Below are 25,218 nucleotides of genomic sequence, written 5' to 3'. Positions count from 1 at the left end.
CAGCAGAACTGATGTAATTTCACTGCATGAAACTCTCAGATAAAAAGAAAGAAGGAAAGGTGATAATGCCCACGATACATTCAATATTATTTATATATTTGGAATAATTTAGATATCCTTTTAATAAATAGAGAATATGTAATTTATTGTATTTTTCCAAAATTTTGTTAACAGTACAAGTTTATTTTTTTCTGCCTAGAAAATTACGTATTTTTTTTTCTCAGTTTTGGAGTATCTTAGGCAATGCTTCTTTACTTCGGTCGTTTTTCGAAATTCTGGGCGCAGACATTTTTACATCTGTTAATCTTCTACCCACAGAGAAGCTATATTTTAAGAAACTTCATTTTGGTACTTTTCAGAACATGTGGGGAAGAATTTTTCAAATATTGGATGATACATTGCTGCACATAAGTTCGCTCTAAATAAGCTTCACGCTAGTATGTTTTCAAATGCTCATATTAAAATAGTATCAAAAAATGAACGAGTTAGTATGGTCTATGTTGTCATTTGTAAGAAATACAATACAAAGTAAAAATAGCAAGCGGCAATAATAGTCAATAGAGTAAATACAAAAAATACATAAATAAATAAATAAAATAAAATAAAAAACAAATAAAAGCTTCACACTTTCCACAAAGCCCCCAAAATTAAGTAGTACTTTTGACGAAAAAGTTCTCATCCACAGTTTACGTTTGAAAAAAGGTCATAAAAGTAAGGTAAAAACATCTGGAAGAGTAAAAAGGGTAAAAAATGGAAGTAGGTATATACTTCACGTCAAAAACTAAACTACTGCACATGAGCCATCATAGCATTCTATGAAGCTAGTCACTGTACACTGTTTTCTGTTCACTGTTATTATTTCTATTTCTTTCCAACTGATGGCAGTATGAAATAAAAAGATCAGTACAAATCGGGTTAATTTAATCTCTGTCAAGATTAACTCCTTGCGTTCCAGTGACATCCATGTGGATGTCATGAAAACGTATCCTTTATTGAGGGTCGTATTAACCCTGGAGATGATGAAATTTTTTAGTGGATGCAAAGCGCGAGTTACTTCTATTCCTCCTCAGGCGACAGCACCTTAGTGACAGAAGAGAAGAAGAAAATGTTTTGTCTCAGTATATGGCAGAGTGTTTGTTTTGACGATAAACAATTGGCTTCGATATCGTATTTCTACATCGGAAGAAAGAAAAAAAAAATGTCATTGATCTCCGTTCAGTGTTACCAACCTGAAGCAACACAAAATCCCTTTAAAACATCAAAATTTCCCTTTTTCAGCTCAAATGTTCCACAATGCATACAATTTATCAGTAATGTGAATGCTACCTTCGCACTTGCATAATAATTATGTCCTATATAACGATCTACACAGTCTTTTAACAGTAAATGAGAACTTGGTATTACAGCACGCACATAGGAAAATGACAGCTTGAACGCAAGGGCTTAAGAGCAGGGTTTAATTTATGAATGTAAGAGGGCTCCTTAATTTTACATTCAGTTGTAATTTTTGCATTTTTCTATTAAATTCATTTTCCGTAAATTGTAATGATAGTCCAGATAATTGTTGAGAACTGAGAGTACTAGTAACAAGCACATGTTCAGCTATTTTGATACAAATATTCCTTTCGGTCTCACCTACCTAGGTATATGCAATTTTTCACACTGCAAGTGACATTGTAAATTCCTCTAGACTGTTGAGACTCGGTAAAGTCAGATTTGAAGTTATTTAGGCATTTCTCAATTGATTTTGAGGAAATTTCTGAAGTACTAATATTATATATTTAAATTTTCTTTATCTTTGCAGAAACATACGGAATCAAAGGAATACCAATCAACTTTTCAATGGCAATCAGTTTCAATGTATGGTATGGTGGTGTATATTTTTGAATTCGCACCTATGAAGGAATTGGAATTGTAGTCATTTCCTCCATTTGTTAATATAATGTCATGTGCCATAGTTTAGTTTTTGACGTGAAGTATATAGAGTAGACTATTGATTATCCGAGACCCGGTAAAACCAAGGGATTTTTTTTTCTTAAATGCACATTACAGTTTTTGTAAGACATGGAGCGCATACAGACTGTTGCCGAACCGCTAAGCCCTAAATCCTCGTGCTCTGCAGCCATCTACTACTTACTACCACGTATTGCTATAACACTGCAGCAATACACGGTAAGAGAGGCCAAAAGATGTCTATAAAACAATCACTGACTTCTTCAAAGAAGTTTTGTATGGAACTGTATGTATGTAAAAATAGAGTATTTTTATGTTTTAGTATATTGTAATGAACAACTCCTGTATAAGAAAAATCATTCGGTCATTTACAGTAGTACGTACTGTGCCTAGTAACAACTGATCTTCGTATTATCCGAGTTTTTGCATATCCGAGGTAAGCTCGGTCCCAACTACCTCGGATAATCGCGAGTCTACCGTAAGTACTTTCAATGTTTACTTTCATAACCTTTTTTTAAACGTAAGCAAGCTGACGATGAAGACCGTATTTCTCGAAAGTACTTTTTTTTTTTTTTTTTTTTTGAGCCCTTTGCGGTATAAAGCTTCTTAATTTATGTTTATTTGCTATTATATAATATAAAGTTTACAATACTTTATTCCAATTTACTTGTTGTGTATGCTTTTTTCACAAAGGATTTTCACAACGAACTTTACAAGCAGAGAAAATAAATTTGTACTATTAACACAACTTCTCTAATTATACAACCCTTACATATCTTCATTAAAAATATACCAATATATTCAAAACATGAAAATGACTGTAAATAGGCCTTATCAAAAATCATTATTTTTTGAAGATACAAAAGAGGGTTCTTATTTTTATATAAAAAGAACATAAAAGTACAAATTGTCACAAATAATACTACAATTTTATTCCACAGTATAACTTTATACTGCTATTCAAAAAACAAATTGTACTTCGTCATTCTTAGAACAGATATATATTGCAAGGATCCATATAACCACACGTACGTAAGCCACATGTTTTCACTATAAACACGTATTTTTACGATTATAAGCTAACAGCGGCAGATGACAGAAGGAAACTGCACTTGAAGGAAGAAACGAAGAGGACACGGAAATCTCCGAAGAAATCCGACGACCTCTCCACAGATTCTCCCTCCAAAAGGATGGCTATAAAAGCAGACGATGGGACTAAAGTTACTCAGTGCCAGTGCTGATCGGTCACCTACAAAAGCTACTACTCTCGAGGCCGCTATGGGCTATGAAAATATCCTTTAATACCTACTCCAGGAACTGCTATGAGCTACGGAGTATAACCTATCCTGTCTGAGTCAAAGGCGGACTCCTTTCTACCCAAAGGCAATATCGTATGCCGAAAGGGAATATTCACAACCTACACTGCGAACATTTTTAGAGTAATCAAAGACATAGAGAAGACTCTTAAATAAAACTTTGTACAGAAAGATTGCACAAGACATTTTTATAATAAAAGGGTGAAGTGAAAGGTTAAATTCCCGTTATTTTCACTTTACCTACAAAATATTGCTATATTATATATATATATATATATATATATATATATATATATATATATATATGAATATTTGTTTGTTTGTTCGGTATACAAATCCATACCGCTGACTTCATACTTCTAAGTAACTACATCAAAGGAAACCGAAGTCTGGAAGATAAGAGTGAAATGTAAAAGTAACCAAAAACGACCGATATTACTATCATTCTCCACTTGCGTTGCACCTGTCTACTGAATTACCGGCTTTCGTCCCTGAGTTAGAGGTATCACACGTAATGAAGAACGAAAGAAAACTAGAATCATTACATCACTGTTCCTTCAGTGGTTAAGTAAAAATGTAAATTTAGAGCAAGAAGATAGCTTTGATAATTTATTCTACAGTGCAAAAATGTTACCGGTAATGTGATTCCTTAAAGAACGTAGAAAGCAACAAGCCGGACTCTGAAACGTACGATTTTCTTTACACTGACAGGGTTAATGGGCTCCAGGGACTTATTCCGTTGTCCATGGCACCTAAGTTTTTGTGCATGAACATATCTTTGTTATATTTATCGAATGAACTATATTTGATTCAGATGTCCGGATGACACGTTCATGTCTGTTCCTTGTTAGTATGATATGCTTATTCCGTAAAAAAATACGAAAACTCGATTTAGGGGCTGTTCAAAAATTTTGTGGCCCCTAATCCAAAAAACTAACTGTTGGCCACGATCGCAATCTTTTAATCCATTTTTTGGATCGTTTCTAAAATTATTGTTTTATTTTAATAGAGCTTACAGAAAAGTATTTAAGTTGGTAATTTTTACTGAATAAATTTATTTTTAGTTTTATTAAATTTGACTAGGTGTGTCTGTGTCAAGTCACGAATAATGCATTGCACCATTTTAAACACTTATCCTCCCCCCTTACCCTTTCGTTCTGTTCTATTCCTAACAGATTTCATTACTTAATGGTTGATCGCAGATATATATGAAGCTCTTCAAAAACTCACTATATAAAGAAATAAATTGTAAGGATGATTGACAAAAGTGGTGGACTCTTTTTTGTTTCAACGTATAATCATCGACAAAACAAGAGCAAAATAGTGTATCTTATACAGATAATATACAAAATGTTATTTAGTATTAATGGAAGTTAATGTGTCATAATGCGAATATGATCTTACCAACTGCTGGAGGGACTTTGCCGCCTCTCCTCACCAACAGACGTACTGTTGGGCCTCCATTACGAATTATTTCAATGGCATCAGCATGAGTCATGCTTTTGGTATTAATTCCATTGATTTCAATTATTTGATCTCCAACCTATTTTTTGAGAAGAAAAACAAAGTATATTAGCACCTTTCGCATTCAAGTATAGCCTTACACACATTGATATATATAGTCTCCTAAATTAAATATATTTTATATTTCCTACAAGAAAATACTTGAAAGTTTCCTCTTTCAATGCCATACTTTAAAGAAAAGAAAAGGAAAAAGTATGTCAATAAGTGGAGAGATTTGGGAGAAAAGTTATTGAAACAATATACGGTAACTGAGCAAGCACATTAGAACAGTGGTGTTCAACCGGTGTATCAAGGTGATCGTAGAGTTTAAAAATCATGAAGCATTTAACAATTACTAGAAATCAATTCTGAGATAGAGTGTATCAGTTAACGCCTCCAGGGGCAGTAAGAATGCTCAGTACTACAGTATGGGACATAGAGAGCTTTTTTTCACCATGAATTCTAAAAACCTTGTTCACCCCTCTACACCTTCCCTAGTAGTCTTCGAGATACGTGGTAGGAATATGAGTCCTTCTAGCTGAAAACCAATGTTACCTAGATTCCTTTCCTTTTCTTTTCTAACTGAAATATATGTATTTTTTATTTTTGTTGTAACTGAAAATAGGAAGGAAAGCTTTTTCCCTAATTCTGCCGGGATTTAACTATACAAGTGGATCAGATATACGGCAACACTGAGAGCAGTGACAGCTTAGATGCTCGCGAGGACTAACCGAGAGTTGGGAGCGTGAAAAGGAGCAATGGTTGAGGAAAAAATCCTTTAAGAGTCTTCATCCCGGCGAAATTAAAATTCCGCTAATTTTACAATAATTATGTGATATATTCAAACATATAAAAAAAATAATTGAAATATAGAACAAGAGCGCCCTAGACAATATTATTTTGCGTGAGGTACCGTTATCACAAGTCACCTAGCGGCTTTCCGTTTTCAGCTGTTTAGAAACGCGAAAATAAATGCCGATTTTCAAAATGGCTCGAAATCGAAAGCAGATAAGTGAGTCGTGATGACGGTTTCTCATGTAAAATAATATTGCCTAGGACGCTCTTGTTCCAAATTTCGATTATCTTTTATCTATTTGAAGATATCACATAATTACTGTAAAATTAGCGGTATTTTAATTTCGCCGGGATGAAGACTCTTAAAAGCCTGTCTCGATCTATACATAGATTCATTTCATTATAGAAACTTAGTCTTACATTATTATTATTATTAAAAAATCAAACAAGTGTGTGGCGATGTTGTGGCTCTTCAGTAATTTGTGTCGTCATATAAGCAAAATCACTGCATTCACAACTTAACACATTAAAACACATGTTTAACGACCTTTTGAGCTCTAGGATAATTATATGTGGTCAAATAGTGCTAACTCCAAAGATACTGTGAAAGAAATAAAGCAATATTTTATTCTGAAAAGAGTACCTGCCGCTATCGACTAACAAATTATTGCCATAATCATATCCAGGGCTCGAAATATTCCAGACGCAAGGTTGCCATAGTCACTGGAAATACGTATTCGAGGCCTAGCTACTAACAATATACTTGAGAATATATTGCTTACTAAACTGAAAGGGACATTACAATTGTTTAAAAAGATACAATAATAACTACAGATCAAATGTTCGGCAAGATGTCTACTTTTTATGTTAAAGATATGGTAAAAATGAACGTGCTTAAGTCCACTGAACGGGTTCTGAGCTTCAATTGCAGCAGAATTTATTTTATGCCTACTTCGCACTAAACTGCCTATTTTTGTTGCTTAAATGACGACTTATTGCCTATTCTTTGAATTTTCTTCAAACTCAGGACTTCGCTGGGATAACAACATCGATTACTTATTTCAATGCAGGCTCTTGAAGTTTCGTAGAAATTTAAGAGGCCTAATCACTGCGAAAATAAAATACCGCTAATTTTACAGTAATTATGCGGCATCTTGAAATAGATAAAAGGTAATCGAAATGTGGAAGAAGAGTGCGCTAGACAATATTATTTTGCATGAGGTACCGTTATGAGTAGCTTTCCGTTTGCAGCCATTTATGAACGCGAAAATAAATGTCGATTTTCTAAATGGCTGGAAATCGAAAGCAGATAAGTGAGTCGTGATAACAGTATCTTATGTTAAATAATATTGTCTAGGGCACTCTTGTTCCACATTTCGATTATATTTTATCTATTTGAAGATATGGTAGTGGTAAAATTAAAATATCGCATAAAATTAGCGGTATTTTAATTTCGTTGTGGTGGGGCCTCTTAAGAACAGAAAAACTTTGTCAGGTCAAGGCCATGCTTCATCCCGATACACGAAAACAACGTCGTCGCAAGACATGTCAGCGAGTTTTTGCGCCTAGTAAGAACTTGGACAAATTAAGAGAGAACTGGCCGAATGTTAACTCAAAGGTGAAAATGTACCGATCTAAATGTTTTTGCGTGTTTCTTAAATTTGCCTTGGTTACATCGGTGAAAACAGAAGGATTATATATATATATATACACTATTGAAGATAATTATTAGTTGACAACTTGAAAAATCTAATAAAGCATGATTCCTTGTGACGGAGTACTAAAATATATTAAATTATAATAAAATTAAGAATTTATCCACTCATTCGATCACACTTTAATAACAGGCTTAATATTGTACTAAGAAGCTGGTGAAGTGCCTATAGAAGCATGGGATTGTATGGTTCAAAGACTTGGACGTTACGGAAGTTAAAGAAATATTTAGCGAGTTTCGAAATATGGTGTTTGAGGAAGATGGAGAAGATAAAATGGACAGAGATGGAGTAACAAATGAAGATGTTAAAACGGATAGGAGAGAAGAGCGCTTTTAGAAAGCAGTCTTTGTAGGAAGGTCAATTGGATTGAATGCATTTTGCGAAGAAATTGTCTTTCTCATATCGCCATACAGGAAAAGATGAAAGAACGCCAGGAGTAGGAAGAAAAAGACAACTGTTCGATGATTTGAAAAATAGAAAAAAATATTGGAAGTTAAAAGAAGAAGCTGAAGATCGAGAAACGTGGAAAAAACATTTCCAGGCCCAAACCTAAAAATAAAAAGTAAGTAAATAAATAAATAAAATTAGTTAGTCCCAAGACACGCCAACAGGCAGAATACTTAACAAAATAAACTCAGTTAACGATAATAACGATAATAAACACTTCTTCGGAAGTGAGCAGTAAAATGTCTTCGGACTATTTGATTGTAAAGTTCTGTGAAAATTGCTGTGTGAAGTGATAAAATACAGTAAATATTTATTAGACACACACGGATTTTTTTTTAGTGTTTTTTTTTTTTATGTTAACTACAAGTAAGATGAGGTGTGTGTGTTTCCACATAGAGCACTTAAACACTACACACGACTTAATTTCAGTGTTTCTATGTCACTGAATGCTTATGTTCATGATTTCGAGCTACATTTTAGTGCATATTTTTCATGGTTTTGGTATCTGAACATCCGGTCTTTACTAATGTCTGTACGAAAAAAAACACTTCCCTCATTTAAAAGAACACTTACTCTTAGTCTTCCGTCGGCAGCTGCTGGTCCATATTCAGCAATCTGTAGCACAAACAACGGCATGTTTTGAAACTCTCTCCCTCCACGAATGCTAAAACCAAATCCTCGTGTTCCCCTTGTGAGCTCCACAGCATGGTACTGCTCCTCCTTTGCTATTTCTTCCTCCTAAGTACGAAACCAATAAAGTAGTTTCATTATTAAAACACCTTTAGCAGTGTCACTATTAATTATTGCTTAAAATGTTAATTGTTTACGATGTTACGAGAAATAAATAAATTACTGTAATGTTTATATTATATTTTTAACGAGATATTTATAATTTATTAAATTAAACTTTTGCTATTACATTTGGGTTTTATCTCATTTGAGCTGACGCTCCAAAGGTGACTTACTGCCTTTATTATCCGAATCATAATTAGAGTTGGTCCCAGAACAGGTTTCTCGGTTCTTAGGAAAACCGAAACCAGTCTTTTGGAAACTGGTCAGGCTTTCCATCGAAAACCAGTTTTAACTATTTCTATTGCAAATTAAATCAATAGTTTAATGTGGTTAATTAACTGCATGCAGTTTGATAACCTTCCTATTTGCTCAGTGTTAGAAAATTCTAATCATAAACATGATATCACAAAACCTCTTGAGTCAAGTGCCATGCTTTTTCCATACCATGTATAAATACACACCAAATCCCTAAGTTAACCATCACTGGTTCCATAAAAAATGACTAACTTACACAAATGGCCAAATTAGAAATATGGACATCTCAAGCAATTTTACGAAAACACTACAGATCAGACGATTTTTGCAATGTAAACTGGTACCAGTTCACAAAGAAAAGCCAAGTAAAAATGACTGTACAATCTGATAAAGTGTAATGGAGGACTGATCTGATACAAGCAAGTCTTTAACCCCAAACCATGCAAGCGTGCTAACCTCACTACTAATGAAGAGCCTAATCTCAAGTATTTTAGTAGCAGTAAGTTTGCAATGCTTTCTTGCCTTCTTGACTAGTATTTTTATAGTAGTCTCGTTAAAATAATAATAATAACCAAACAAGTATAGCCAAGTGGTTAGTGTTAGCGTTTCGCAATCAAAAACTTTCGGGTTCGAATCTCGAAATCAGATGTCCTGTGTTTGTTTGAGGATCTTCCGCAGTCATGTCAAGATTGTGTCTCATACATACATCCTGGGCCTACTCTATTCTTAAGTTTTCTTTCCTTTGCTGTAAATTATTAAGCAAAAACGGCTTTTCGACTAATCATAATTTTTGTTAATGAATTTATTTACAACTTTTCATTACACTCATTTGTAGACAAATAACGTTATAATATGTTCTTACGCACAAGTCTTCAAAAACTACTATCCTGTTTATATATATATATATATTTTACATGTGAATGTCAGTTTACAAATACTGAATTTCACGAAAATCGAAATACGTATATACGCAACCTGAAGCAGCTAAATTTTTACAACTGTAGTCTACACACGCTTCCAAGTACGGAATGAAGATTTTATTAGTTTCATGTCCATGTGGCTATTTTCATAAGCTAGCACCATACACTTGACCACATTCTCTCAATCAACAAAAGCTCTTCTTAACTTTTTCTCCCTTTGAAAGAAAATGATCTCTTAAAACTATCAATAACAACCAAAAATTAATCAACTAATTGCGAAATGAAATACAAACGTACTTTAAGGTTGGTTTAAAGGGACACGTTTTGCCGATAGATGTCAGTACAGTCTTCGTATCTCTCTGATGTATTTTTTACCGTTGACGAAAATTCACGATTCCTGTTACAAATTTCAACCTAGAGACTTCAAATTTTTGGAGAAGAATTTTCTTCATTGTTGAAATGACTTGATCGTTGAAATGGATATCCAAACCTTCAACAAGGTGACTGTTTCAACAATGAATAAAATTCTAAATAAGAAATCGGCACGGATTATTGCCTTCAATAGGTTATGAAGTTCCTTCTCCAAAAATTTTAAATCTCTAGGTTGAAATTTGTAAGAGAAATCGTGAATTTTCGTCAACGGTAAAAAAAGATACGAAGACTGTAGTGACATCTATTGGCAAAACTTTTCCCTTTACACCAACCTTAACACCATTTATCTATAGGGACACGGTGGCTCAGTGGTAGAGCGTTCACCTCTGGTATGAGGAGTTCCTGGTTGGACACACGAGTTTGTGGTAGACAACATCGTGTCCGTGGATCCTCTCGTTTCCTTCCACATTAGAATTCTTTCATTAACTCATCCGTCTCCTTTAGCTTAAAGAGCATAATCGTGGGACGTAGAACTAAGACTTTCATTTCATATAATCTAGGTATGGTATTAACCGTTTTACGTCAAGTAAGCAGTATTTATACAAACACTCAGCTCAAAATATGATTTTCACACAGTAGTATTTCTTGATTCAACACAATCAAAACAAAATTTCTTATATATTACGATTGTCCCAAAGAAAAATAATTTTAAAAAAATGAAAGATGACGAACCTCGTGGTTAGAATATTCATGGGGATGAATAATACAGAGTACGCATTTGATTGTAAACATGTTAATCACTCAAACCTGGCGTTCATGTTCTGAAAGATGACATCAGAAGGACTACTACAATTTGTGCTCCAATCTCACAATAATTGTAGTACAAAACTTTAGAGTTGCCCGTAATCATTCATTTTCAATTCTCGGACAATCTGACGTCTGCACAGACGAAACTTCAGGTCACACTTCATTATTCCATGCATGTTTGACTATGTCTAGTGTCGAACAGAGCGTTCTGGACTTCTTTGGATACAATTTGGACAGCCTGTGTGTTCTCTTGTGTTTGGGCACCGCGAGGTCGCCTTGTTTGTTTCTGCTTCTAGGTTGAATCTGAGTACCCAACTTGCTACTGCATGCGCAAATGAAACTTGTGTATACCATTGCAATTGATATTGTAGCCAAAATTCACGACGTGCAACACTGAGACTGTCGTTATTTTATTATAACACGCTTCACAGAGCATGCACGCTGTGCACACTTCACTTCTCCATGGTAACTGAATGGTATTGCATCTACTTTATGTTTTGTATGTTACGTAACGCCAAATTTCTCGCAGAGTTGCAAAGTTACGATTTAAAAAGTCCCATATTTTTGGCACACTCATTATATAAACTCGTGATCGGACATCAATGATCAATTCATTCAGAATGTGAAATAAAATAGTTAGGTCAAAGAAACGTGCTTCTACCCAGCACGGAGAGGTTACAAAAGAGGAAGTTATATATTATTTGAATTTCCAAAAAGAACCGGATAATAAAGGGATCAACTGGCATGGTTGTGCGGTATAAAAGGTTTAGGCTTGCGATCGTAGCACTAGCTGTCTCGAGTTCGAATCTCACACAGGGCATGTACTTTCCTTTTACAATTCATTTCATTATCATCACTGATCTCTCATTGTTTCTTTTTCGCCTCGTTGCTTACGTCCGCATTAAACGCCACAATTAATCAATCATAGTTTTCCTTGGGCTAAAGAGCGCAATCGTAAGGCGTGAAAATAAATGTTCGAGTATAATAATTAGGACTTTACATTTATCTTTGTCTTATTTAAAGAAAAACAATGTTTGGAATGTAAGACACAATGTTTGAAACCGTACAGTTTTGGTGACACAATATGTGCAGAAATTAGCCGAAACGCTCCACGATTATGCTCTGTAACCTAAAGGAGTAGGAATTCCACAAAATATTAACCATTGTACCCTAGAGAAAGTACTTCCTTTCTGACACAATATATGAGAATTCCTTGATTCCCTAAATCTCACGAACTCGTTAACATCAAACGAACATTTTGATCCACAACATTTAGTCGTTTTAGTACATGTGCTTTAATGTTGCTTTCTAACCCAATACTTTATGGATCCATGCACAATTAACAGAACTCATTTCTGATGGAAAGCACTGCATTATTCTTAATTACTTACAACCAACATGAATAATACATGCATTGATAATGAAAAATAGGGGAAATTAGAAAACACGAAACACAAAGTTTCTTATTACCTTGCTCTTGTGACGATTTATATATTTTTATCAACATCCACCAATTCTCATTTTTACATGTAAGGAACATGCGTAACTTTTCAATACATACATTATATTTAAATTACGAGTTTTATTCTACACGTTTGTTAATGGTCTGATAACTTTATACACATTAGTTCTCTTCTTTAGCATCTTCTACAAGATTTGGAAAGACCTTTTTTCCTCTTGAGCAAGCATTGTGTAAATGGATAGGAAGTGAGGGCCCCTTTTAGTCTGTTAGTATCTGTAACTAAAATACAGTGAAAAAGCTCACTTAACTGATTTGGTATCAATCTAGCGCCGTAAAACTGTTTCAAAACATCCAACCTTTCTTGATTTAAAAGACATACATGTTAGTCTTCATGCAATTCAGTCTTTTAGTAAAAAAAACATTGTCCTTTATCTCCTAATTACTAAATTTTAAGTCTAGTAGTAATACTACGACCACAAGTACACAGAACCATTATAATTTTCATTATTATACTAAGATAGTTATTCTGTCTAGAAAACGGAACAAATCTTCACTTTACAAGTACTACAATTTCCACAGTAAAAGAAAGTACTATGTTCATGCATAGGGAAAGGAAAACTACGTAATAATAATAATAATAATAATAATAATAATAATAATAATAATAACGTTGTAACTTGCGAAATACACGGGATATCTCAATTATCTCACTGTATTGTAACGAGAACACATTATTATTATTATTATTATTATTATTATTATTATTATTATTATTATTATTACGTTAGTAGCTCAAAGTGGCTTATAACCACATTTTTGTTTTTAAAAAATAAAACAATATAAAGGAGAGCTTCAATTCCGAAGATCTATTAAAACTAACCTTACACAATTAGAAGATGAATAGTATTTTCAAAATATTTTATCTAACTCTCAAGAAACCAACTAATACTTTTAATAATTTTGAAACAAACTAATATCTTTGATAATGTACAGTCATGTTAGAAAAAAAATCAGTGGTCACCTATCTTTTCTGACAATTCCTGTGCTTTCGTCCGCAGATACTTTCCACGAAACAAGCTGAAGTTCCTTTGTAGATATCTTAAGACACTCATTGGAAGTTCCAAACTATCCTACCCATATTCTTTGCTAATTGCGCTCCCCTTCGAATGTTTATCATTATAAAAACGTGCTTTTTGTACTCGACAGTTCTTTGAAGAAAACAAAAATTCTACTGCTTCATTGAAAGGTCTTCTTACAGGTTACAGGAAAATGGTTGAAAATATGAATTTTTTAAAAGAAAAAAGTAAAATATGAAAAGAACTACACCTTATGAACAAGAAATTTGTCCTTGGTGTACACAGCCTGCAAGTGGACGATATTTCTGGGATGACGCCATTATTCTACACCTACAGTATGATATCATTAACAAAACTCACAAACTGATTAAGTATTTCCATCTTTCATTTAACTGCTGTAATTATGATTTTAATAAAGATTCAAGAAAACAGTTATATAAAAAATGGAAACATTTAGACGCCATTTTGTCGATAGGAAAGAACCAAGATCACAGAAACCGTCGATATAGAGTAAATATCCACCTCTAAGTTACTTTTAATCCCTATTGTACACATCAAGGATATTTTTTGTTCATATTACGTGGTTCATTTTCTATGGTATATATACCGGTATATATTTATATTTTTACACATAAAAATGAGTGTATATGCGTATGTTCCAGCATAACTCGGTAACGCTTGGAGTAATTTTAAGGAAACTAAGTACATACATTACTTACAATCTGGAAAAGATTATTGTCGGGATAAGACCCCCTAGCACGCCTAGGGGGAAGTGGGAGGGAGATGGCATATAAAAATGATTTAAAACAACCGACATTAGTGTCGAATCCATAGTTTACGGGATCCATGAGCTGATCGGTGACACTTTCGATACCCTCCTCCAAGTTCAAGTTCAGCCCACAATGAAGGAAAGATCAGGAGGGGTGACATATAAGAATGATTGAAAACGGACGATATTAGTATCAGATCCATAGTTCTGGGATCGCTGAGATGAACAGTGACATTTTGGATGCCGTTCTGCTCCATTAGTACTCTTGGGAGCGGGGGAATGGTGATATGTAAAAATAATTGAAAATGACCGAGATTAGTGTCGAGTCCATACTTTTCGGGGTAACTAAGTTGATTGATGATAGTTTTGGTGCCGTTTAAGTTCAAATTCAGTTTCCAGCGGGGGCAAGGCCCTCTTAGCACTCCTAGGAGAACGGGTAGGGGCACACATACAATGATAAAAACGACCAATATTAGTGTCGAATCCACAGTTGACACTTGAATAAAGACTGACACTCCAGATGCCATTTAAGTTCAAATTTAGCCCCATTAGCATCCTGGGGAGTGGGTGAAATTGTAATATGTAAAATTAATTGAAAATGACCGATATTAGTGTCAGATCCATAGTTTTTGGGATCCCTAATTTGATTGGTAGCAGTTCCGATGACCTTTCAGTTGAACAGTTTGAAATGAATTTTTGAATATAGTTATCACGTACCTCAAACTAATGCGTATTCTAAGGGAGAAACGGGGAGGGTGGGGGGGTTAACAATTTTGTAAAAAAAATTAATTATCTAGCGATTCTGTCTGGTTAGGGAAATTAATTTTGGTATATACACTCGTCGTGAGAAAAAGTGGACGACTATCCCAGCATTATATATATATAATCCGCTTTAATGGGATTTTTTTATTATTTATTTTCTATACACTTCTTCACATTGAAAGCAATGTTGTATGTAGGTTTGTAATCGCATCACAGGATAATGGTTGAACCGTTTGAAATCGCATTGTATCGGGGTGGAGGGGTTTCAACATTTTAGCCAAACATACCGTCATATCATGAGGCCGTCAAATAAGTGAAACTGTATACAAGCTCGTCATTAAAAATAAAGGGACACGTCTCACCTCATTTTCGAAAATTTTCGTTTTAAGGAGGGAAGGAGGGTATTTTCTATAATTTCTTTCTTTAGATTGAAATGAATATAGATTGTACCTGCGTTATTATACTTGAACCACCTTGTCGTAACCTCTAAAAAGTTTAGCTTGAAAGAAAAAATTTTGGTATTATTTAAATGAGTGGTGAGTAGAAAAGTATGTGTTTAAGTCCTACCCTCTCAACAAAGCGTATTTGAAATACTTTATTTATTTATTTAAAACAATTTTACCATTTCTGTGAATACTTGACTTAAAATCCTAGCCTCGTACATATTTTTGAACATCCATGTCAGGTTTAGCCCTATAACTCTTATCCATGGTCAAGATTGCAGTAAAAACGTTTATTTCTCGCCCACTGAAAGCTTTACTTATAAGCTTATGTATCAACATACGTGCATCAGTAAACTTAAGTTTAAACATAAGTTTGCGAAAAACACATATATTACCATAGTTCTCTAATAAGTAAGTTTGATTTTACTTCGAAGTTTCGTGTCGAGGTATTCTTGCTACAAACAGGAATAAGAGATATTAAAGAAAGAAGATAGATGACCACTTAAAAAACTGTACATCAGATTAACTTCAAAAAAAAATATATCCAACACATTTCGTCACACTACGGTGATACAAATATCTAACAAAATAAAAATATGTAATTATAATAATCTCTTCCACTGCTTGCTATTTATTATTTCTTACTGAAAACTAGTTACCTACGACAATAATTGTGGCAGCACAGAGGAGAAAACTAGATTAACCTGGTACCACTACGTACAACCTACCCACATCAAAGATAGACATAATGAACTCCGTAAAAACAAAACTGATTTTTACCTGAACACTAATGAATATTCAATAACTATATATATATTCAAAAAGCCCTGCCAATTGATACAAACCTTGCCACAGTCTGAATCAGTGGAGTGAACTCTTTGTATGTTGGGGAAATTCAGGTATTCGTCAGGCTGGTGACACCTATTGCACATGAAGCAGCAGCAAAAGGAATGAAGAAAACCACAAGAGTATTAGCTGAAGATGTTATGGAAAAACAGTCAAGATTTCATTCAAAACAATAATAAATCAACACGTGTGCCCACTTACACACAAAGCATGCATCAGAACAGATTATTCAATTCCAACTAAACTTAGTGACAATACTTTAAAAATAAAATAAAATAAAATAAAAGGATGACGCATTTTTAAGTTGGCATGCTAGGGTATTACTTGATTCACAATACAACATTCACACCAACTTTTTTTTTCTTTTAAAAGAAATAAATATATAAATAAAAAGACGGAATTAAATTTCAAGTTCCAGCTCAGGCATATTAAAAAAAAAAAAAAAGTACTGTACAGCATTGAACTTACAAATACAATGGTAAAAATCAACAGCATTTTCACGTTTCTTTATTTAGTTGTAATAGTTTCTTAAACGTATACACCAAAAGCAAGACAATTCTACCTTGACTCGAAGAGCCTAGGTAAGGGATTAAGGTGATATGTATAGGTCATTCCAGAGTAGTCACTGATTGGCAGGACTGGCAGGGCCTGGGCCAAAAGCATCGAACCATTGAACTGCGCAGAAAGAGAAAACATTCCGTAAAAAAAACACGAATGATCACTGTTGGCAGAATGTACAAAATTTGTTTTTCCTTCATATATATATATATATGTATATATATATATTATGTATTTTGTTCTTTAACAATTTATAGGGAATCAAGGATCAAAACTTGAATTTTGAGAAATAAATTCAAAATCTACTTCCAAGAATAAAAACTGCTTGAATCAGTATAATGTAAATTACAATGAATTTGTTTTCTGAAAAAACAGCAATGATGATTTTGCTCAACGTAAAGCTTTTTCAAAGCTAATTAAATTCTGAAGTAATTAACTTACATACAGCATTTGCATACTGCTAAGATAAGTGACCTGTGTCCCTGCCACATGGAAACCCACAACCCTCATTGGCAACGAAGACGAGCAAACTCCATATCACGATAGGTGTCAGCCCAGCGATAGGAATGTGAAATGGAAGGATAAGTGCCAAAAAAACATGAATTTGCCAATATATATATATAAAAACGTTATCACCTTGGACAAGACCAAAACTTTAGAACTGATGATTGGGTCCACATGCTCACTACAAAAGGAATTGCCATCAACTTCCAATTTGGATAGACACACAACCACGAGAGTGTTAGTATCCTCACACTAAGAAACGACCTTCAAACAAGAAATTACAGTTTCGGTTAGACCAAGCAAACTGTAACACATCTAAGAACCACGCTAACGTTCACGATGCACACATACACATACAAACACACGCACATACATACGCAAGACTCGACATGCAGAAGGCATTCACTTAAAGCCATCCTTTTCCACAAGGAATCAAGAGGCCACAGACACTGAACAATAGGAATTTTAAAAATCTGATGTTCTTCATTCCAGTAACGAAACACCTCTATGCTGCCATGCATTTCATCGAATTCTATTTTTTATTGACGTTTTAACACTACAACCAACTGCATCTAACAGGAGGGATTTTTCAAACACAGCAACCACTGACAGTTCATTCACTTCTTCAAATAGACTAGTACTCACCCTCTGTGACGCCGACGCCGTACTAGATGCATCATCTAAAAGAAAAGAAATTTTGAATAAATTAATTGTGTAAATACATGTTATATTTCTCGTCACACATTCTAATTCTTGTAAGGAGTAAATCAAACAGTTATTATGCAATATACTGTAGGACTGCACTTTACTTGCACTCGATAATAATTTTGATACTTAAGTATTATACAGTGATACCTCTAAATAATGTAATACCAGCGACATATGATTATTTGTCTGTCATTGAAAGATGTCCTTTACAGGGACGTTACACAAATTAATGTTACTCAAAACTCATGGAATAAATTCATACAGTATACAGTAAAGTCATTAGTTATAAATTTAGGTACATGCAAGCTAATATTTAAATATAGCACTCAGTGTTAGAACCTCTGGAGGTAAACAAGGTCAGAGGAGAGTTATTCCTCATTGGAATGTGGCATTTAAAAGAAAAAAAAAAATCAGTTCATTTAAAGTTCAGCGTAAAAAACTTGCGGTATGAATGACTCTGCATGATTGTTTCTATTCACTGAAGGTTTTCTAGGATTTCTACCAGGAAACACTTTATTGTGGAAACAGAAAAGAAAATTTAAATTCACCTAAAATTAACACAATGACATTCTGTAAGGACGCGACTTTCTGTCTATTGCACTGTACCGCAGAACTACTTTCCAATTTCAGAAAATATTTTCTGTGCTAAATACTTATGAACTGAGACTAATTCCTATCCGCTATGATGAGGTAACTAAAGCGTTGCGGGAAAATAAGAATATCCGTGGTTCGTGAGAGTTCTGTTGTGTCCCGCAAGAGTGGTTTGTTTCACTATAGTCTTAATTTATAAAGAACACGGATTTCAATGTAATGTGGCTTTTTTCAACGAAAACATTAGCGTTCTAGAAGAAATCATAAAACTTAAAAAATACTTCTTTTATGGCTAGCTTTCGATATCTGGGTAGTATTATTAGCGATGATATGAAATGTGACTGTGAAATAAAAGCACAGATAGAACGGCAAAAGAAGTCTTTAGGAGGAAGAAAATACTACTTTGTGAAACCATGAACAAAGTTGAGGAAAAGACTCATAAAATGCTTCGTGTGGAGTATTCTACTGTCTGGGACAAATACATGGACATTACGCAAAAATGATGAAAAACGACTGGAAGCTTTCAAAATGTGAGTGTGGAGAAGAACGGAGAGAATTATCTGGGTCGAGCGGAGCGGAGGTTCGAAATAGTGGAAGAGAAAAGAACAATTTTAGATATTATTAAGAAGAGAAAGAGAAACTAGTTGAGACAATAGCTAAGAAGAAACTGTATCACGAGGGGCATGTTAGATGGTACGGTGGCAGGAAAGAGAGGGAGGGGACGAAGGAGACTACTATTAATGGATTATATCAGAAGAGAAAAATGTACGTGAAGACTACGAGGCTAGCGGAAGACCGTGGAGTATGGAAGCTTTGTCAGTTGCAGCAAATGAACTGCCAATAATGGCAGAATACCTATGATGATGATGATGATATGTAATTCAAACTTATCTAATTTGAAACAATATGACATTGTTTACATACTGCTTATGAATGAAAATCAAGTTTTTGAAGAACAAATCATTTATATATTCAATATGATGATGTTAAGTAATGGCAAATTAACCTTACCATTCTTTTATTTTCTTTCTCTCTGGCTGAAGAGAACTATACATAAGAGACGTAGCATGTCTATTTTAGGACGACAAACACGGGTAAGGCATTTTCCATTGTTGTAACTCAGTTATTTAAGTTAACTTCACTGTGAAAGTTTCATCAGTTTGAATTCTTAGCTTCTTTGATATTAAAGATCAATCACACTTAACGCTCTCATGAAGTGAATATATTCTTTTAATTTTCAAGAGTTACGTGCTGTAAGTAAAATCTCACTAGGAGACAATGATAATGAAAAAATCGTAACTATTTTATCAGGTTTTGTTTGCGTATTGTCAAACTAAACACACCACACTGAGCAAGGCTAAGTGATTATATATATATATATAAACACGAGTGTGTTTAGTTTGAACTAATAGTGTACTGAAACGTTATACTACAACAAAGTTCACAGAGACGGAAACTCAGACTGAGTTCTCCACTTAAAGCACTAAAAACTGACCATGTTGTCCGTGGTCCTTAGTTCTACCTTGAATTCAATTCACATTAAAAGAATCAGCAAAACAAGTCTATTTGCTTGCTTGAAGTATAACGCCGCTTTGAACAACATGACTTCACGAGATATGAACATAAAATAGTTAATATGGGATTCGAGTCAAAGGTACTTCCACCCGGAGTGAAATCCTGGTCTCCCACATCACAGGTGAGAATGGTAATTACATGAGAGAGTTTCAGGTACATGTTTTTGCAACGAGTATCTATCTAAGAAATAGTGCTTACCTACGGGTGGACCGATCGTAAGAGTGACAGAATAACCAGAATCCTTGATGAGGTTAACGATATCTCCATGATGTAGATTCATTATGTCAATGTGGTTCACAGCCAAAATTCTATCACCAATATGTAACTGGCCACATCGTTCAGCTGGACTTCCTTCAATTATTCTACCTGTAAACGAATTATAAATCATTGATTTATTAGTAAACAATAAATCAAAACAGAACGAACCATTTTATATATACCTAATGCATCATGTGAAGATACAAAAAATAAATACCAAAGCGAAATTTTAAACACTTTTAAAATCAAGAGTTTTTTTTTATTTTTTTAATTTTATTATTATTATTATTATTATTTTTAAATATTTTTAGGAAGGGTAAATTTTCACTCAGAGAGTTGCTGTTCCTACCCCAATTACCTTAGACTCATGGTTCGTATCTCAATGTACTTAGAACAAATTAAGATCAGAGATGTGCGTCTACGCGTAAAAAACGATAGTTTACGTTTACGTGTCAACTATGCGTAGACAATGTAAACAACGTAGACTATGTAGAATATGTCAACAACACGTAATTTAATATGGCATCATGGACAATAAAGGAGCTTTATTTTGTCCTTACCTTGCGAAATTGCGTACAAAATAAAATGCCTAGACCAGCGAATAGTAAGTTTCGAATACTTAGTTTCGTCTTGATGAAGGAAAATGAAAAATATTATGCATTTGTAAAATATACAAGAAAAAATTGGCAAATACAGCAGATTCAAGACTGAAAGGTCACAGGTGAGAATTAGTTTTGTAAATTTCATTATAAAGGCAGTGCTCGAAGTGGAAAATCTAAGGAAGTGGTATGTGCAGAGCAGAGTAAACATACAGATTAGATAATTCCCTCTACTTTTTATATGTTACTCGTTTCCCTAATCTTTCGCTGCACCGAAACAAAACAACTGAATGAGGAAATATGAACAAACGAGCAACGAAATTCTTCCTTAGTGGTTGTCTACATAGTCTACACGGGAAAAGGTGTAATGTAGATTACGTATAGACTACAGTAGACAATCGCGTAGACGTAAAATTATAGTTTACGGCACATCACTGATTAAGATTCCAAATAATACTACACGCATGTGTTACGGACAGGGCTGGACTTAGGGGGAGTGCGCCGATACACGCGCACCACCCTTCACTGTACATATACACTATCTAAAATGAGAAGCTAGCAGTGAAAATAGCAACACTTTCACAAGGATTCTGTACGATACAAATATATATAAACAAGAAGACATTTTTCTCTCATATAGTTCGTGTTTACACAAATATCCATCATATTTCAAGTGTCCATGATCAAAGAAATTCCTGATCTAAAGAGACAAGCTAATTATGCATTGAACATTATACCGATACAAAGCGCCATGGCTCAGTTGGCAAAACGTTTGCTTTACATTCGGAAAGTTCTGGGTTCGATTCCCGAGACCAAACACTGAACATTTCCAGGGCAATTTCTCATTCACACTACAGATTCTTAAAGACATTTAAAAAATTTAAATTTAATTCAAATGTACTGGTATTATTGGTGACCCCCCCCGTCAGAAAGTTCTGGATCCGACTTTGGTTTCGGGTGTACAAATTTGAAAGAAATTTTCCGTACATTTTTTTTTTTCTTAATACCAGGACACTTCTATTGGGTCTCCAGGTTTAGATACTTGCATAAAATGTATTATTATTATTTAAAGAGCTGCATGTACTAGACTATATATTTAGTAACTTCCATTGGAACACAATTAGTATATATTTTATGTGAAGATAAATATTTTGAAGACATATTGTGCCATTTAGAAAAATCGAAAATAAATCAATAAAAGTAATTTCGAAAGCTCCTGCTCGTACACCAATTACCGCAGATTCATGGTTTCTACATTTACTGTCTTTAGAATGAATTAGGTTCTCCTCTCGAGTTGAGTTGAACGTCCCTTTCAGCAGCGAGGCTATATGAGATGGGACCTACTGATTAACGTGGAATCCAAGCCACATGAGCTCCTACCGGGAATGCTTTCCTCTCGAATAAAACCATATGCATGTATGACGATCCATAAAATTCGGGAAAATTTCCCGAAAAGCCTTTTTTCTTTCCCCTCTTCTCTTATTCTCTCCTTTTGTTTCGCTTACGCGCGCAAAAAGAAGAAAAGCAAAAAAGAGACGAACAAAGTTTTTTTTTTTTTTTTTTTACTTTTATCATTCTTTCTTTTTCTTTCTTTCTTTTGGGAGGGGTCCAATCTAGAAGAGGGTGTCCGGACCTTCCTGTTCCCTCTCTCTGGAAAGAAGAAAAGGGAGCACTTTAAAGAAAGGAAAGGTTTTTCTTTCCTCTTTTTTTTTTAATGGGTCAGTTTCAAGTACCTCAAAATATACTACATGTTCTGGTCTATATAGTTCCTACGTTTGATTGAAGTTTGGTTAATAAGTTTGGTTAATATGAAGATATAAATTTTCTCGAAGATAACGATTTTTGCAGCTATTAGACTTGCAAAGAGAAGGAGAGAATTTCTACACGTAAATAGTAGCATCAGGGTCGGAAAAAGCCCTTACAATTTAATTAACTGTGTGTAAATACAAGTTAAAGAACAACACTTCATCATTATCATCCGTAGCTAATTTCAGAAGAGTTAAAATTTAGAAAAGTACAAACTGCATAGTAAAGAACACCTGATTGTGCCACTAATAAAACGTGACAACGCTTGGATAAATTTCTAATTATGCTTTTTATACGAAATCGTTCGTGTTGTCGACATGTTCCATATTGCCACAGAATAGCCAACTGCGATGTCATAGTCTCCGACGATAAACTCACCAAAAATAAAAACATCTAAAAGAAATGAATTTACCGAATAATGCTGTGTATTTTCTGGAAAATTGTAATGGGCGAACTTAGCAAAGGTTTGTCCCTCAAAAATACATTCTAAACGGTCAAGATAATCGTCAATTTATTTTGAAACTATATTTTCTAACGGAAGGAGGAATGATTTTCAAAAGCTATACATACAGAGACTTGAGTAGCTGCCACAAATCACTTTGGTATTACTACTTGAACACCTCACAAGAATACAACTGGACGAAAAACAAGTGGTAATGACGAAGAACTTCAAGTACTTGGGATTAATTTTGCAGGAAAATGCAGGAATAGAAGAAGATGTAAACAGCAAAATTAGCAGCGTTTGGACGAGATAGCAAGAAGCGGCAGGAGTGCTGTGTGATCGGCCTTATTATACGGGTCGGAATGTTGGACAACGAAGAACAGAGAGGAACAGAGGTTGAATGTTGCGGAGAGCAAGATGCTGCGGTAGGTGTGTGGAGTGACGTAGAAGGACAAAATTAAAGAATGAATTGGTCAGGAAAACAGTAAAAGTGAGACCAGTAACAGAAAAACTGCAAGAAAGTAGGCTGAGAAGGTTTGAGCATGTAAGAAGACCTTTGGAATACGTAGCTCATGCTACAGAAGTGAGTGGGAAACAAGCCAGACGCCGGCCAAAGAAGAAATGGGGAAATAGTGTTGAGAACGACATGGTTCAGTGTGGTGTTACAGTGGATATGATACAAGATAGAAACAGGTGAAGGACAACGATCCGAAAGCCGACCCAGCTAACTGAGAAAAAGGCTTTGAAGAAGAAGAAAACTTGAAGACCTCGAAATGTAATTCTCTCGAACACCTAGAAATGTAATCACTCTCATGATATGTAACTTGTGTTGGTCTTGCCCTTACTAACAGGAACGCTTTGTATTATGCTTCTATTTCTGCAATATTTTTGAAGAGAAAGAAGGACGAGAGTGATGAACAACTTCAATTAAAACAAAGAAGAAAATTAAATTTGGAGTACGTGGCGACCTAGTTTCAAAAAAAAAAAAAAAAAAAAAAAAAAAAAAAAAAAAAAAAGGAAGTTGGTAGAATTTTCTTAAATTATGTTCAGAGCTACAAAATATGTCGTAAATAAGTTATGCTAATAATCATAAGTCTTAGATAATCATGCACGTTTCTCAGAAAAAAATTACCAATAAATCCATTTGATAGTACTTTCTAATTTCTAGGGCGTCAGGTACTTTTAGTTAGATTTTTTTTTCTTCACAATCAGTTTGGTTTAAAAAACGAAAGCGAATTTCACTTGGAATGGCTCTATACAATTTTTCAGAAATAAGGTCAACCCTCGACAAAGGCGACCGTCTTATGATAATGAAGTCAAATATAGAATCTCGAAATGAGGTTGAGTAAACTCACAAGTAAATTTCATCCAGGTTCAGGACTAAGAAGAATTATACATACGAACAATGTACTTTGAAATATCTTGGACTTAGTAAAGAACAAAAATTTTTGTCTGCTCTACTGCTGACATCTTCAGTAGGTATGCCATTAGTTTAAGTGAAAAATTATAGGAAAGTTCGTAAGATGGGAAGAAAGAAATGAAAGGCAGGTTTTTGGTTTCTTGCTTATTAATTAGTATATTACTCACCTTTCTATTACTTGTTACTTAAAAACTTTCTTTTGAAGACATATGAAGTACGTTATTTATAAGTTACTATACTGACCCTATGTATATCTTGCAAGATGATTTATACATACCTATTGTTGAGCCTGCTTTGTTCACAGATGATATGATAACAAATCCAAATCCTTCATTTTCTCTTCTAGTTACAGTTACGTCATAAGGATAACCTATATCGGCAGGTCTTGGATAGCTATGCACCTCTGAAACAATTACCAAAACTCATTTAATATGCTCTGTCCACATGTACACAGGTGACAGTAAATAATGAAAGCATTATATTAATGAAACTTATTTGTATTATTTTTTTTTTTTTTTTTTTTT

At 34.2% G+C, this 25,218-nt stretch overlaps 1 protein-coding gene across 13 annotated transcripts in view; it reads right to left on the bottom strand.

The window, feature by feature from the left end:
* Nucleotides 1–25,218, bottom strand: part of Magi (membrane associated guanylate kinase, WW and PDZ domain containing protein magi) — a 265,392-nt gene that overhangs the window by 2,968 nt on the left and 237,206 nt on the right. For 7 of the 13 annotated variants that reach the window (XM_081761536.1, XM_081761528.1, XM_081761529.1 and 4 more), the window contains 7 exons: nucleotides 24,972–25,097; nucleotides 20,368–20,535; nucleotides 17,941–17,975; nucleotides 16,796–16,908; nucleotides 16,233–16,308; nucleotides 8,303–8,467; nucleotides 4,674–4,812 (listed from right to left, as the gene is read on the bottom strand). In XM_081761536.1, coding sequence (XP_081617662.1) covers nucleotides 4,674–4,812; nucleotides 8,303–8,467; nucleotides 16,233–16,308; nucleotides 16,796–16,908; nucleotides 17,941–17,975; nucleotides 20,368–20,535; nucleotides 24,972–25,097 — 822 coding nt within the window. Of the gene's footprint in view, nucleotides 1–4,673; nucleotides 4,813–8,302; nucleotides 8,468–12,345; nucleotides 12,617–16,232; nucleotides 16,309–16,795; nucleotides 16,909–17,940; nucleotides 17,976–20,367; nucleotides 20,536–24,971; nucleotides 25,098–25,218 lie in introns of those variants that run through there. The other 6 variants (XM_081761530.1, XM_081761531.1, XM_081761535.1 and 3 more) reach the window with 5 other exon arrangements.

This window comes from Thermobia domestica, chromosome 6, assembly GCF_964235325.1.
Source record: "Thermobia domestica chromosome 6, izTheDome1.hap1.1, whole genome shotgun sequence".
Classification (NCBI taxonomy): Eukaryota; Metazoa; Arthropoda; class Insecta; order Zygentoma; family Lepismatidae; genus Thermobia; species Thermobia domestica.
The sequence above is the reverse complement of the archived record's forward strand: the minus strand, read 5'-3'. Positions and strand labels throughout refer to the sequence as shown.